General features: G+C 40.1%; 1 protein-coding gene across 5 annotated transcripts in view; it reads right to left on the bottom strand.

The window, feature by feature from the left end:
• Positions 1–14729, bottom strand: part of satb1b (SATB homeobox 1b) — an 84282-nt gene that overhangs the window by 48253 nt on the left and 21300 nt on the right. For 4 of the 5 annotated variants that reach the window (XM_008431192.2, XM_008431190.2, XM_008431194.2 and 1 more), the window contains 3 exons: positions 12881–13057; positions 11157–11283; positions 4572–4695 (listed from right to left, as the gene is read on the bottom strand). In XM_008431192.2, coding sequence (XP_008429414.1) covers positions 4572–4695; positions 11157–11283; positions 12881–13057 — 428 coding nt within the window. The remainder of the gene's footprint in view (positions 1–4571; positions 4696–11156; positions 11284–12880; positions 13058–14729) is intronic. The other variant, XM_008431195.2, reaches the window with a different exon arrangement.

Genomic DNA, 14729 nt, shown 5'->3' with positions numbered 1-14729 from the left:
GGCAGCTCAGCGAGAGAGTGGAAGGGGGGAAATTCTCGTTTGTTGCCATAGTTTCTGCAAACCAAACGAGGGTATGGGGTTTCTAAGCTTGGTAGCATCTATACCTGAAACGATTAGTCGGATTAATCATTTTTGAAATAATTGTCAACCAATTTAGTAATCGATTAATCGCTAACTGGAGACTCAAAAACATGACATTTGCTGAAAAACAACATACTGAGAGCAGTAATTAAGCCATAAACGGTACATATATATTCTGCATTTAAGATCAGAAACGGATCATCAATAGTTCTTAAAGACCAGATTCATGTAGATCAGTTTGTCATTAATTATGAGTACGGCTGAAACGATTAATCGTTTTCAATCAAATATTGAAATAATCGTCAACTAATTTAGTAATCGATTCATTATTAATTGGAGTAAACAAGGTCAAAAAACAACACACTCAGAGCAGTAATTAAGCCAAAACTGCAGAAAAATATCGACATTTGTATGCAAGATTAAAAAGCGGTATAATTTTATCATCACCTGATTCAAATTCTGTTAAAAAATATCTTATTAAGCACCTTTTACGACCCAATTATTAATCAGTTAATCCAAAAAATAATCAATAGATTAGTCCTATAATGTTTTGATGTAAAGTCAAGCAGAAAGGGCTGAGCTTTTCACGTTTTATTATTAAATAAAAAAATCTATAGAGTGCCAATTATTTTTATCCGATTAATTGATTAATCGTCAGAATAGTCAGTAACTAAAATAATTAGCTGCAGTCCTAGCAGCTGATTGTTCGATGAGAAGTTTAATTTTGCGGATGCTTCTTCGAGTCATTACCCGTTAATGTTTAAGAGCCGCTGTGGGTCACAGCCAATTGCTTGAGGAGTGAGAACAGCGTTCAAACACACAAAGAGTGAAATTAAAGATTTGACGTCGCAGAACACAAAAGAAGAATTTCACGCAATAACAACAATAATAAAGCGTTTTCTTCTCCTCCGTCTCCTCTGAGAGCTGTTCAGAGGTGGGCTTGCTTGCTCACTCACTCGCAGCCATCCTGTCATCTGTTAACCTCGCCTTTTGCTTTGGGATTACACAGCAGAATATCAGGGAAACACTAATCCTAAAAAAGGTGCCAGTCTCCCGTTCCCTCCCACTACGCCCCTTTCTCCTCCCACAGCCCTCGCTGGCTTTGGTTGAAACCTTGCAGGGTAGGGGCCTGGGAGCCGGGGAGAGTGTTTATCAGGGAGCAAACGGCTGGGTGGGGGTAGCCGGACACATGCGGCCCCCACAGAGTAACAGATGTCAAACGCCGTCATAGCAGCCGTCTCTTAGATACAATTGGATCATCAGGACATGTTCTAACAAACCCAAGCCAGAAATTTCAAATTGATAGAGTGGTTTGCAGAATAAAATTCCGGAAAGTATTGTTGCCTCAATAAAATCAACCAACTCCCATCAAACGCCACCGAATTAGCAATCAGAATCCAATTGTATTATAAATACAGCCAATCGAAGGCCTAAGGGGTTTCTTGGACACCATCAGTCGATGTCTTTTGAGGTGGTTTTTGACTCTGCGGTGGCATCAGCCATCTTCAGTGGTCTGGAACGTTGGCACTGCAGCTTATCTGCAGCTGAGATGAAGCAGTTAGATAAGCTCAACGTTAAACGGAGGGTATAATGCATCTTCCATTTTATTGCACAACTGAGCAACTTGTTGTTATAAAAACACTGTATGTATCAAAAACAACTTAATAGATATTTTACTTTGCATGTAGCCCAATCTGATGCCTTGAAATTGGCCTGTGTCTCTTTAAGAAGCTCCTACCTTTTCTCACACTCCCCCTTCAGCACATAGTCACACCAATGCGTCTCCTTTATGCTGTTCTTGGCAGCATTGGAGTGAGAAGCACTTCCTATAATGAGCTCAGCAGACGCGCAGTTCCACCAGGTGTTTGCCAATTGCTGCTGCTGCCACTAGTCTGGAGGAGCAGAGGGGGAGAGGAGCAGGGTAGAGGTGCTCCAAGGTGGAGCTTTGGGAAAATAGGTGGGACTTCTCACACATGCATGAATTTCATAGGGAATGGCATCATAACAGGATATAAAGCTCCAAAAAGTCGATATTGCATCATAACACCACCTATGTTGTAGGACGCCCATCAACCCAGTGCAGGTGGACGATGTCTCCCACCCCATGCATGAAGCTGCTGCTGAACAGAAACTCTTACAGTGACAGATTGCTGAATCCTCGATGCACAAAGGTGCATAACAGAAGATCCTTAAACATCACTGCTCCCAAAAAACTGAATAAGTGTTTCGATCCTTGCTGGTATTTGCAGTTTTCTGTTTGTTGTAAATAATTTGTTGTTTTTGTGCACAAACATGCATGAATGTTTTGCTTAATTGTACATTTCTTTTAATCTGAACATGCTTCCATCTGCCTGTTACTTGAATTTACCTTATTCTTTTCTATTCTATTCTATTCTAACAGCATGATGAAGACTGACGGACACAGGGTGCGTTATTAAATGATAATCTAAACTTTGAACATCTCCCATGGCTTTGCTCAGCACATCATCTGAAAATGGTAAGAGGTTAACCTCCAACCTTCCCAAAACTTTCCTGTCTAAGTGAAAAACAGGATAAGGAAGGTAATTAATAAAAGAAGAGGTTAAGAAACCAATGGCAAGAAACTGGAGAGCCACAAATCTGAATCTGTCGACAGGATAACTATTTGTCAAACCCGCAGAGGAAAGACGTCCTGTTTGAAGTTTGTGAAAAGGCGTGAGCCAGAGGAACAGCAAACAAGAGGAAAGTAGAGGAAATTTTTAATTATTGGCTTCCTTACAAAATGCTAAGTTTGGTAAAGTTGGCCTCTACATTAGTATAAACACATATTTCCACACTAAAGCTCAGTATCATGTGGTAAAGATGCCTTCTTTCAGTTGGGAAAGGTCAAATTTGAAGGAAAATTAGAGCAAAAGAGGAGGCAATGCAGGCTCACCTTCCAATGGACGGTTTGGGCAGAGCTATGTTTGAGTTAAAAAGAGGCCAGTCAAAATCCAGACCTACATGTAATTGACAATGACTGTGTCAAGATTTGTAAATTGCTGTTTACAGATGCTCAAGGTATCTGGCGAATAAGAACGGATGTAAATTTAAGCTTCGAGACGGACAGAGCTGGCAGAGAAATGGAGGAAAAGACCTGCAGCTCAAGAGAGTCCAGAAATAAATCATGTTCCTTCACTAGGATGCTCTTCTATCACATTAAAATCCCAATAAAACTCCTAGAATTGTGTTGCTGTAGCAAAATGTAGGAACCTCCACAGGGTAAGCTTGTGTAAGCTCATTGCTGTTGTGTATATATATCTGAGATAGCTTCGGTTTTACATAACAGAGCATTTAGGGTTGATTTATAGCATTTAAACTGGTAAGTGGGAGCAAAAGACATTGGCTTGAAAGGGAAAAAACAAAAAACAAAAGCAATCTGATAATTTAATCTGAAACTTGTGTGTGTGTCAGTCTTGCGAATTTGTGTCTGAGACAGACTGAATGTGCTTTGTGTGTTAAATCCTCGGAGCTAGTGTGCGCTCTCCTCTGAGCCGTCTTCACATATGGACCGTAAACAGGGTGATTACCAGACCGGGCTGGGCTCCGCCTGAACGCCACCCAGGGACTCTTTACATCATCATGCCCAGCTAAACACACACACACACACCCACGCACACACACACATGCACCGAAAGCAGCTTCTTGCGCATACGCACGGCACAAACCCGGGTCTCCAGGTGACCATCCGGTGGACTGGGAGGAGAGCTGGCTGCTCGCTAAAAACCTCAAAGAGCGCAGATACAGTCTGAATATTTCACCAACAAATCCAGGAAAACACACACAAGCCCTGCTGAACAGTAGCTAACACACAAACACAACACACACACACGCACACCCCCCCACACACACACTTCGAGATATGCAGCCTTTTCTTTCCATTCACTGCCTCCATGATATACCGACTGCATTGCCTTTTAATACAATATCAGTGCAAGCGCGCTCTATTGAACCTCTCGGCACGCAGCGTGACACCTAACATGTGAATGTGTAATTCTCCAGCCCAGTGCAGTGATACGAAATGAACTAAAAAGACAAAATAAAAATAAAAAAGAGAGCAAAAAAAAAACCCAATCCGGATCGTTCTGGGATTGGTCCAGTGTTTATCTAACAATAACCATATGTTCAATAACACCTCTGGTTTTTTGGCTGCCGCTGCACGCACGTCTCTTGGTGTGTGTGTGTGTGTGTGTTTTGTAGGCGGCAAAAAAAGGGAAAAAAAATATTCAGACGACAATGGCCATTGATTTGGATTTTCTATGCCAATTCTCTTTCCCAGTGGATCAAACTCAGGGCATTTGATAAGTGAAAGATAAGAGACGGAGGTGATGGAGATAGGGGTGTTTGTTTTGTTGTGTGGTATGGTAGCGGAAGGAGGGGAGGTGGGTGAGGTTGAGATATTTTTCTGCTTTCTTTTGCTCTTTTTTTGGGGGGTGGGGGGAATTTTGAATAAGCGGATTGGGCTTCAGCACCTGTGATAAAGGGCATTCTTTAGCCAGAGAGCTCTGATTCATGTCTTTGAGTAACTCCTTGAGGGCGTTTCTTACTGTAGAGTGGCTCCATTGCTCGGGCGGCAGGTCCTCCAGCTTAGGACAACTGTTAGGAAACAAAAAAACACACAGGAGACGGAGGGGAGAGGAGGGATGGAGAAGGACAAGGGGTAGAGAGAGAGGATCATGAAAAAAAGCACACAAAAAAACCACTGAAAAATATGAATTTATCTGCAGATTTACCCCTTTAGGAGCTCAAGTCAGTTTAAAAAAGCTGAATTTACTTGGCTTGCACTTTAAATCACTTAAATTTGCTGAGCGATTGTCTAAAAAATTATTGCGATAAACGATAATATTGTTTCAAGACCTTCTGACACTGATCTCATGGAAATGACTAATAATGCATGCGATTTCCTGCCATAGATATACACTTTATTTTCAATAGAACACATAACGCTGGAATTGATAAATTAAATAAACAAAACAACCAAAAATAAAATGGATTCTCAGTCTCCATTAACAAAAAACCCACATAGAGAAGACACTACACGATTTTTTTGCCCCCATCTTCCCTTATGACAATCTTAGATCGTTGGCCGATCTAAGATTGTCGCTGGTGATTTCGTAACCGATCATCCTGTAGTGTGTGGTGGGTTACGGTAGATTGTCGTGGCCGCTCTGATCTAAATCGGGGTTTTTCCCCGACTGGGAGCTTAACGCAGCCTGTTAAATGTGGCAGGTAGCCAATCAGAAAGCGCAGATTCTCCTCCGTGCTTTCTAAGGGGAAATTATGGAGGGGAATCCCAAACAGCTGACACGGCGCAACCTGAAGTCCAGTGGACATTGAAGATGATATGTGGAAACAACATCAATATTTATTCATCATTTCGTGCAAAGAATATAGAAATGACAAGGGGAGGAGTTGGAGCCAAATTGCTACCGCAGTTGATGAACCCGGTAGGTTTTCAGCTATTCTTCATTAACGTGACATAAATAGGTTATAATGATTTTCATTCAGTCAGGACTTTACGCTGGCACTAGCCACGTTCATCACAGGAAGATTCAAGTAAAACATTGATTAATGCCCGATTTTAAAATTAGTTAACTGGACGTGTAGCCATTATTTTGTGCCCATTGTTGGACATTGCACGGCACGATCGAACCCGATCGAACAATTATACCTAGGATTTCTGTCAACTAATGTGTCTTTCAGGTTTTGAAAAAGGGGCCGACAACTCGTGTAGTGTGTGCTGGACATTACAGTAAGGAAATGAGGAAGGGACGGTCAGTAGAGAGGACCAGAGCCGAGCATTTTTTCATTCAGTGTCATCAACAGAAAGAAAAAAAAAGGCAGAAAGAGACGATAACGACGATAATTAAAATGAGGTTGATAGGTTTAATTTATCGTGCGATTAATTGATTTATCGTTTATCGCGACAGGCCTATCATCAGCAAAAGAGTCTGAAAAACAATGATAAAACCTAAACTATGATTTCATAAAAATGGTAAAACATGTTTTTTAAATCATTGTGACCCATTTAGTTTTTGAACAGACTTTGTAAGAGGAAGCAGTTTGCTTTTTAAGATCAAAGTTTTTACAGATTTTTCCATTTAAAAAAATACAAACGAAACAAAAACTAAATTTTTTTGTTGTATTATGGTTTTTATATTTAAATAATTGCAGTAGGATTAATTTATAGAGAGTGTATTCTTTTCAGCAGCAAAATACGGGACTATTAGGGCTTCAACAGAAATGTGAATACAGTGACAAAACCTCTGAGATATTAAACGTATCAAGTAATTGATTCTGGATTATAAACCAGGTCAAATCTGGATGACATGAAAGAAAAGAAACATAATTTACAATACGCTGTCAAACAATTATTACAAACCTGCTCAATTATTTCCGTCATACAACGGACTGTTTGAAATGCAAGACTTGATCAATTATTATGAACCTGAAAGATGCTGCTAGCTGTTCTGATATCAACTGATATGTAAAAATGTGAGTTTTCATTAATAAAGTAAAGCGACTAAATATGAATGATGCAGGGCTGACATGTCATATTGCTGAATTTGGTTGGAAAGAATTTTAGGCGTTTAATTGTTTCTGCCACAAACAAAAGGTGAAAATCTGAGGATAGTTTATAAATGTCAACATTTTTGTCACAAAAATGGAAAAGAACTCGGCTCATTACCAGAACTGGATGATTGATCAGCTGTTCCAAAATGTTAAAATCCAATATTATTCAGATGAGTAAATACATCTTAAAGCACAGAATAACAACCCTCTTCAGTGTGGACGCTGTTACTGACTGAAGAAGAGTCTGAATTAACTACTTCGGTACTAGTGAAATGCTTAAAAATGAAATCTGGTGTAACAAAGAAATGCAAATGGCTTCATTGAGTCTACGAAAGAGCAGAAAAGAGTGAGACTTAAAACAGGTAACAGGAAGGTTTAACGCATTTTTCTTCTCAGCTTTTAGTTGTAATTTATCATGAAATGTACTGGATTTGGAAACGTTTGCAGCTTTTTCTCAGAATTAGGAATATTCTCTAGGGAATACAGACAAACAGCTGTTCTGGTAACGCAGCCTCACTAAGGCTAAACACAGTTTAAAATGTCAAACCAATAATAATTTAGACTCGGTTTTGAAATAGTAATACACTATGTTAAGCACTATGTTAAAGCATACACACAGTGTGAAATCCCCTCTGCTCCTAATATGAATGAATAATGGTGCTCGGGGCAGGAAGACGAGAAAAACACACATTTAATTCTTATAACTGGATAACGAGAAATCGGAATTGATATCTGTAGTACAAATTCTAGGACTGAAAAATCGTCCACAAAATTCAGATCCGGCCACAAACATTTGATCATTTCCCCAGAAAGCAAATATGTGAAATCTGTTTCAGTTAGTCCAAACCCGTTTGAAGTCCATGTGCTGCTGAACTGAAGACACATCAGAAAGGCAGAGCAGAGAGGAAACCAGAGAGAGCCGAACACACGGGCCTCTGCTCGTTTCTCCTGCTGCAAGCGTCCCTCCAAGACAGACAGATTTCATTTGGCGCATCAAGCAGATGCATCTGGAGATTGCTCTGTCTCGTTCTCTCTCTTTCTCTCTGCCTTCCTCCTCTCTCTTTCATATTCTCCCTCTTTCTCTCTCTCCTGATTGTTCTGATTAGTTAATTACTTTATACAACACATCTGCTGGATTGATGCATGAATTATACATCAGCTGCATGTGGCGACTATTATTCTGTGTTACTCGTACCTTCCTGGCTTGTTGTATTCGCCGAGACAATTTAAGGTCTAACTGGGTAGATTTCTGCAGTCAGAACGCAATATTACTGAAAATATTCAGCACAACAATACGGTTACAGGAGCAACAGTCTGACGTTGAATTTAGTTGGGAGAGTCATCAGCTGCAGACATTCATCTCTACCTGGAAAAACACTCCTGGGTTTTGAAAATGAGAAACATATTTAGATGGAGGGTGTGGGCAGCCGAACTGGGCTCCAGTGGTTTCACCAAGTCTGGATGTGCAAGACATATGTTTGATGCTTTGCTGTACACTAAAATTAGCACACACACAAAAAAAAAAAAAGATCTGATAACTCCACAAAAATAGGAGAGAATGTTTGGAGAAAACTCAGTCCTTTAGTTTGTTGGAAATGTTCTGGAGAATGGAAAAGACAAGGATGCGTGCAGCGGTCGACGCCAACATCTGCTAGTGAGAAAACACACAGCCTTGCACGTGCACGCACTCCATCAAGCCGACAATGGATTTTCCAGAACACCTTAAACTGCTCCAGCAGCTAGAGAGCCTCTGGGGAGATGGAAGCGAACAAGAGGAGGGAAAGAGCGAGCAAAGCGGGAGGAGGGAGCAGGGAAAGACAGCAATCCGCGCATTCAGAGGCTGGCAGGCCGGAAATAAACACAACCTTCTGTATTCTGGCTGGTGGACGTGCTCGCATCAGTCAGTGCATGTGTGAGTGCTCGGCTGGAGAAGGTGGGAGGAGGTGGGGGAGACAGAAGGGGAAGAGGCAGAGCAGGAACAGCTCTCCAGAGAGTTGCAGAACACTAGGTTAGCGTGCAGCTGGCACGAGCCTCCACATCATTGCCAGCTGACTGTTTGCGCGCGCACGCCTTTGTGTCCATGAGCACATGCGAGCCCGTTTGGGTCCAAAAATATAAACGTGTGTGTGCTTGCTGTGTAATAATACAACAAAGGCTCTCACACCTACAGAGGAGAATTTAGCATCCAATGTGATGAGAAGACAGTTAACAGCGTTCAAGCTAAGGCTTGAGCTGGTTGGTTTTTCTTCCCTGCAGCATCGCTTAGGATTCGGGTTTTATGTTCTGGTGCTAACCGACCACTCAAGTTAGCAGTGGAATACAACCTCAGACATGTAAAACTTTATTTTGTTCAACCAATATTTGAAAAAGTTTGTAGAATAACCAAAGGGTGCAAAAAACTTCAGTAATTGTCTTCTGGATGTTTGCATCTGTGCTTTACATTACTGTTTATGAAATTTGCAACATCTTCCTGTGACCGTATTTTAGGGTGCATTCACACCAGCTCTGTTAATCCACTTTAATCAAAGTTTAGTTCATTTGGCAAGAAAGTCCAGTTGGTTTGGGGAAGTGTGAACACGTAACAGAACTCTGATGCAGACCAAAGAGGTGATCTATAATCCCCCTAATAACCGAGGTCTAGGTTCTATTGAAGTGAACTCTGACGTGGTTAGAATGCATAATGTGAATGCAAATGGATCGGGAATCACTCCAAAAGCAGGAAGTGAACTATAATGCACAGCATTCTGGGTGAATCCAATCTAAACAAATCCAAGAGCCTAACGCTAGTGGAGGAAATGGCTCATGAACTTTTGCCAAAGATAAACATAAATCCCTATACCTGCTAAAATCTGACGCCACTCCATTTTTGTTTATATTTTGTGAAAAAGGAAGTTGTGCTCAGTGTCTTCTTCAGACGTTCTATGTGGTTCCCTTCAGGAGTTCTTGGTGCAGCGCCACCAGAGGCGAGGAGGGGAACAGGTTTTTCAAAAGTTTTGGATCGTTTGACAGAGTGCACCGTGAAAGTAAACCTTAACAACTGAAAATACAAAAAAAATGCTGTAATTTTGGTCCCAAATCGAACCACCAGATAGTCTGTTGGACTATCTGGTGTGAAAACATCCTCAATTTATTCATTTCATTGGTTCTGGCAAACCACAGAATTTCAGTCATGATGTCTAAACTTTGACTGGGCCAATACAACTGGGTCAATGTGCTGTTGATGTCCCAGTTTGGACCGTCTGACCGGCAGATGGCTTCACATTTGACTCCAGAATAATTTGGTACACCAAGGAGTTCATGGTCAACTTAAAGAGCGCAAAGTGGCCAGATATCCATTTTTAGGCTTCACAGTTTTCCAGATGAGTTTTGTTTAGTTTTCTCCAGAAATTGTGCCATGCAATTTCCAATTTCTTTTTTCTTTTTTTCCACTCTCCCCCAACGTTTTCCTTTTTTTAATTTTTACAAAATGACCCAGTAAAACTTGAGGAATTGTTTCTGTGAGGTTGTTGCTGTTATTTTTCTTTCTTGGCACTGTTTAACACATGCTGCATGTAAACTGCCAAAACTCCTGATTACTGATAAACAATGCATTTGATTAGCAGAATCTGGACGTCACTATTATGGAAGCAGCATGAATTAACTTATTCTATGAATATTTTCTTATTTTTTATAAATACTTCCTCATACTTTTATAGGTGTGTGAACATTTAAGCATTTGTGAATGTGAATGGATGATTGACAGGGAGTTAAAAGTGTATTGCCCATCTGGGGTTGAAATTTCAACCTTAAAAGTACAGAACAGATGATTTTATGCATAAAACTTTAAAATCAAATTAATGTTTGTGGTCTGGATTCAAAAGAAATATTTAACATCTTGGGATTTTTGTAGCCATTTCTGGTTCAAAAAAGAAACAAAAAACAAAAGAACGTTTGGATTAATCTGCTGGCATCTCCTTTTATTTGCGGCGCTTGATTCAATACTTGCAGCTTTATCATTATATTACATTTTATCTTCCTTCAGCCATTTACAAAACAAAATGCTAATCAGTTAGCAGCACTTACCAGTTAAATTTAGATCAGCCAGTGGCGCTAAATCCACTCGATTGCTTTTAAATAAACTGTGAACAGAGTCTTGGATTATGCTTTCGCTCTCTGTGTTTCCGACTCTTAACAGATAAAGTGACTAACTATACAACAAGTGTGTGTTTTTGGCACCCAGTAGGTGTGGAGGTTTTCCTCTGATATCTGTGCCTGTTTCCTGGGAGAGGTCAGGCGGCTGTTCCTGTGACTAATAATGCTATTCTGGGTATGAAAGCAGCAGATTGGCACCTGCCAAGGAGAAAATGCTACGTGCTCATTGTGTTAACGCTGCAATCAGGGATTAATGCGACTCTACAGTAAACCCTCACATGATATTAATGTATTCTGCAGGTGTTGGCGAGGATGTGTGAAGATAATAATAATAAGAGGTGCCAGGCTCTTACCTGTGCAGCTGGATCTTAAGCGTGACCACGTGGTAGACGTCCTGCAGCATGTCGGCCACTGTGGCGTCCGGCGCGTCTGTCACGTACGACAGCGGGACGGGGTTCCACTTCCCCACCTGAATCATACCTGAGTGGATCACAGACACGCGACGTGGGTGAACAACAGATGTGGACAAGACAGCAAGCGCATCTAAGCATCTGAGCTAATTTAAAAAACAGTAACACGTGTGAAAAGTGCGAATAGCACCATGTGTAGGCACCCAAGAAGCATCTTGGTGCCATAATCACTCTCCGCTCCTCTTTATTTATTAGTGAAATCACAACAAGCATGTGCGAATTTCTCTTGACGCCGTCTTCAAACCTGCAGCAGCCCACACAGCAGGACGCGAAGAGGAGGAAGGCTCGCGGGAGAGCTGGATAAGGATGTGTGTGTGTGTGTATGTGTGTGTGCGTGTGTGTGTGTGAGATGGACAGGTTATAATAAAAGAGCATGCAAAGAGGCACCTTGAAACAGCCAGCCTAGGTCTGCATGTGCTCCAGTGCAATTAGTGGACCCTTTCCTCCACCTGCCTTCACCACCTACACTCGCTGTTTGTGTGTATAAATATACGCACTGGAAGTGTGTGCAGAGCATGCATGTGAAAACAGGCAGTGCGCCTGACCCACTGGAGACGTTAGCATCTCCTGTCTGGGATCAGTGTCAGGATGAAGCTGCACTGCAAAGACACAAAATCTTCCCAAGTACTTTTGTCTAGTTTCTAGTGCAAATACATTAATACACTTGAAATAGGACAAAACTAACTTACAAGTAACTTAGGAGCTTGTTTTTAGTCATTGATTCCTAAATATTGATGAAAAAGTATTAGTTCCACTGGTGGATTATTTTACTTATGTCTAGTATTTTCATCAATATTAAAATAAACTTGATTAAAAGTCACTTGTAAGTTAGTTTTGTCTTATTACAAGTAGGGCTGCTCCTAACAATTACATTAGTAATTGATTGTTCTATTGATTATTTGACGATTAATAGATTAGTCAGATAAAAATGGCACATTTTGCAAATTTTTTATTTAACCACTTAAGCTTTTTTTTTTTACACGATATTTGAAAAACATTAAAAGCATTTTTTCAATAAGAGAACAAATATCTTATTACCTAAAATGCAGTAAAATAGCATTAATTTGATTATTTGCAGAAAAGGATGCATCTGCAGCAAAAAACTATATTTCTAATATCAACATGTGAACAGCTCAGCCCTTTCTGCTTGACTTTACATTAATACAGATAATCTGTTTATATTTCGGATTAATAAATGGACAGCAAAAGGTGCTTAATAGATTTTTACAGAATTTGAAGCAGGTGAAACTAAAACTGACACTTCAGTTCTGGTAGAACACATTTACAGACAAAGACGATTTTTAATTTTAAATGCAAAATATGTGTATTTGTCCAGTTTTGTTTTAATTGCTGCCCTCAATAGGTTGTTCTTTCAACAAATGGCCATTTTTAATGATTAATAAACTACTAAATTAGTTGACGATTATTTCATTAATCGATTAATCACGATTAACCGTTTGCACTAGAAGCCAGATTTTGTGAGATTTTGCATTTTTTTTCCAGTGTACTGTAGCTTCAGACCTGCTATAGCAATGTTATCATGGTTACACGGTGTGTGAGCGTACAGCAGGAGCGTGTCAGGGTGACGGAGCGACCTCGGCGGCTACCTTTGGCCTGAGCTGCGGAGCTGTGGGAGTAGCCCAGCGACAGCAGGGCCATCTCGATGAGCTGGTTGAAGAGCATGTCCTTGCGCACCAGGACGAACTCGGCGTGTTCCTCCTTGCTGTCGAAGTCCATGGGGTTCTCGTAGTGCTCCACCACGCAGAACACGGGCAGCATGTTGCCTGACGACACACAAGCACAGGCGGGAAAGTGAGTGGGTTCCACGCTTCTCCACATGCAAACGCTGACCTTCAGCGTTCCGTCGGCAGGCTGAGATTCAGTGCCGATGATTAAGTTACAGTAAGTGTCGAGGGACTCGGCGGGAATGACTCGGCTGCCGCAGAACAGAAATGAACGTAAAGATGAAGGCATCGCTCATGTTTGAGGGAACAGCTTCTAATCAGAGGCACACACTTTTACCCTTTATTTCCTCCTGGTGGCATAGACATTGTTAACCTTTACAAGTACATGAGATGTAAATGTAAATCTGCAACTGTATCAAGTAGCTGCTCATAGCTGTGTTTGGAAGTCATCATCATCTGTACATCTGCAGCCTCTCCTGTTTTTTTAAGGTCTCCCATCTGGGGTGGGGTGTTGTTTTTGTGCGTTTTTGTGGTTTTCACAAACAGTTGCTCTCAAAAGTGTACACACCCCTATAAAATAGCAGGGATTGTGTTTTAAAAAGGTCTGACCAAGACAAATCTCTCAGTTTTTCCACACATTAAGGTGTATGCTACATAATTTAACCAAAAATACTTATTTTAGTTAGAAAGAATGAAAAAAAAACATCCTTAAACTAATACTGAATCTGATTATGCTTTAGTTAAAGCTATATATTACTCATATGTTGCAAAGGTATCAGTCAGGAGAAGGTTACAGAGAAATTCCACAGCTTTATAGGGACACTATGGCGCAGAGAAGGCTGATATCAACAATTATGGAACAAGACAGAAGTGACAAAAGGGAAATGTTTCTTCAAAATAAAGAAAAAAATGACAAAAACTCCAAACATTTCAGTTCATAACAACAATGACTGCACCTTAAGAAAATTTAAGATTAGTTTTTCAACTGAAATTCTCAGAAAAATGTAAACTTTTATAAAATGTGTTCTCATGCTCCATTCTCTTTGATGGCTTTCTTCTTCTATTCCATATCAAACCAAAAATAAATCTGAAAATAACTTTACGACGAGGCATATTATTTAGAGAAGTCATACTGGTTGTCAAAGGAAGCACAAAATGACTTATGGACAGCAATGAATTCATCCACAGAAAGTTTAGAAACGGATGAAACTCAACAGAAAAGAAGGAATTTTGTTGAAGCATTTAGAAACAAAAAACAGTTTTGTCAAGAGATCTACTGGAGAATCAGCAGTTCTAAACCTTTTATTKTATTTTATTTTGGATTAAATGCAACATTCTTTTCAAGAGAGGAAAAACAGAAATCATCTTTTAAACAGAATTAGCTGATTAGCAGTTTAGCTAGGTCAAAAAAATCTGAGCTGTTTCTGAGGGAACATGAATCAAAAGTTAGCTATTATCTGTAACATTGAAATATGTGAAAAATAAATGGTAGAAGCACAAAATGTGAAAAAATTTAATAAGAAATTTTGAAGATATGTTGCAACTTTTGCTCTTGAAATTGGCAGAAACTCTAATATCAGTGTTTCTCTATTTTGTTTATTAATGGCCACAGTTTACATATTTCACCAAAGAACTACAGCAAATTTTAAACAGATGAATTCATATACATTATTGTCCGTAAAAATGAAATCAGAATCAGCAGGTTGGACCTCAAAGTAAACCAGAAACCTGGATTAGCCGTTAAAGCCCAATCGGTGCGTCGCTACATAAA

Source organism: Poecilia reticulata, linkage group LG16 (assembly GCF_000633615.1).
Source record: "Poecilia reticulata strain Guanapo linkage group LG16, Guppy_female_1.0+MT, whole genome shotgun sequence".
NCBI classification, from domain to species: domain Eukaryota; kingdom Metazoa; phylum Chordata; class Actinopteri; order Cyprinodontiformes; family Poeciliidae; genus Poecilia; species Poecilia reticulata.
This window is presented reverse-complemented; position numbering and strand designations above follow the sequence as displayed.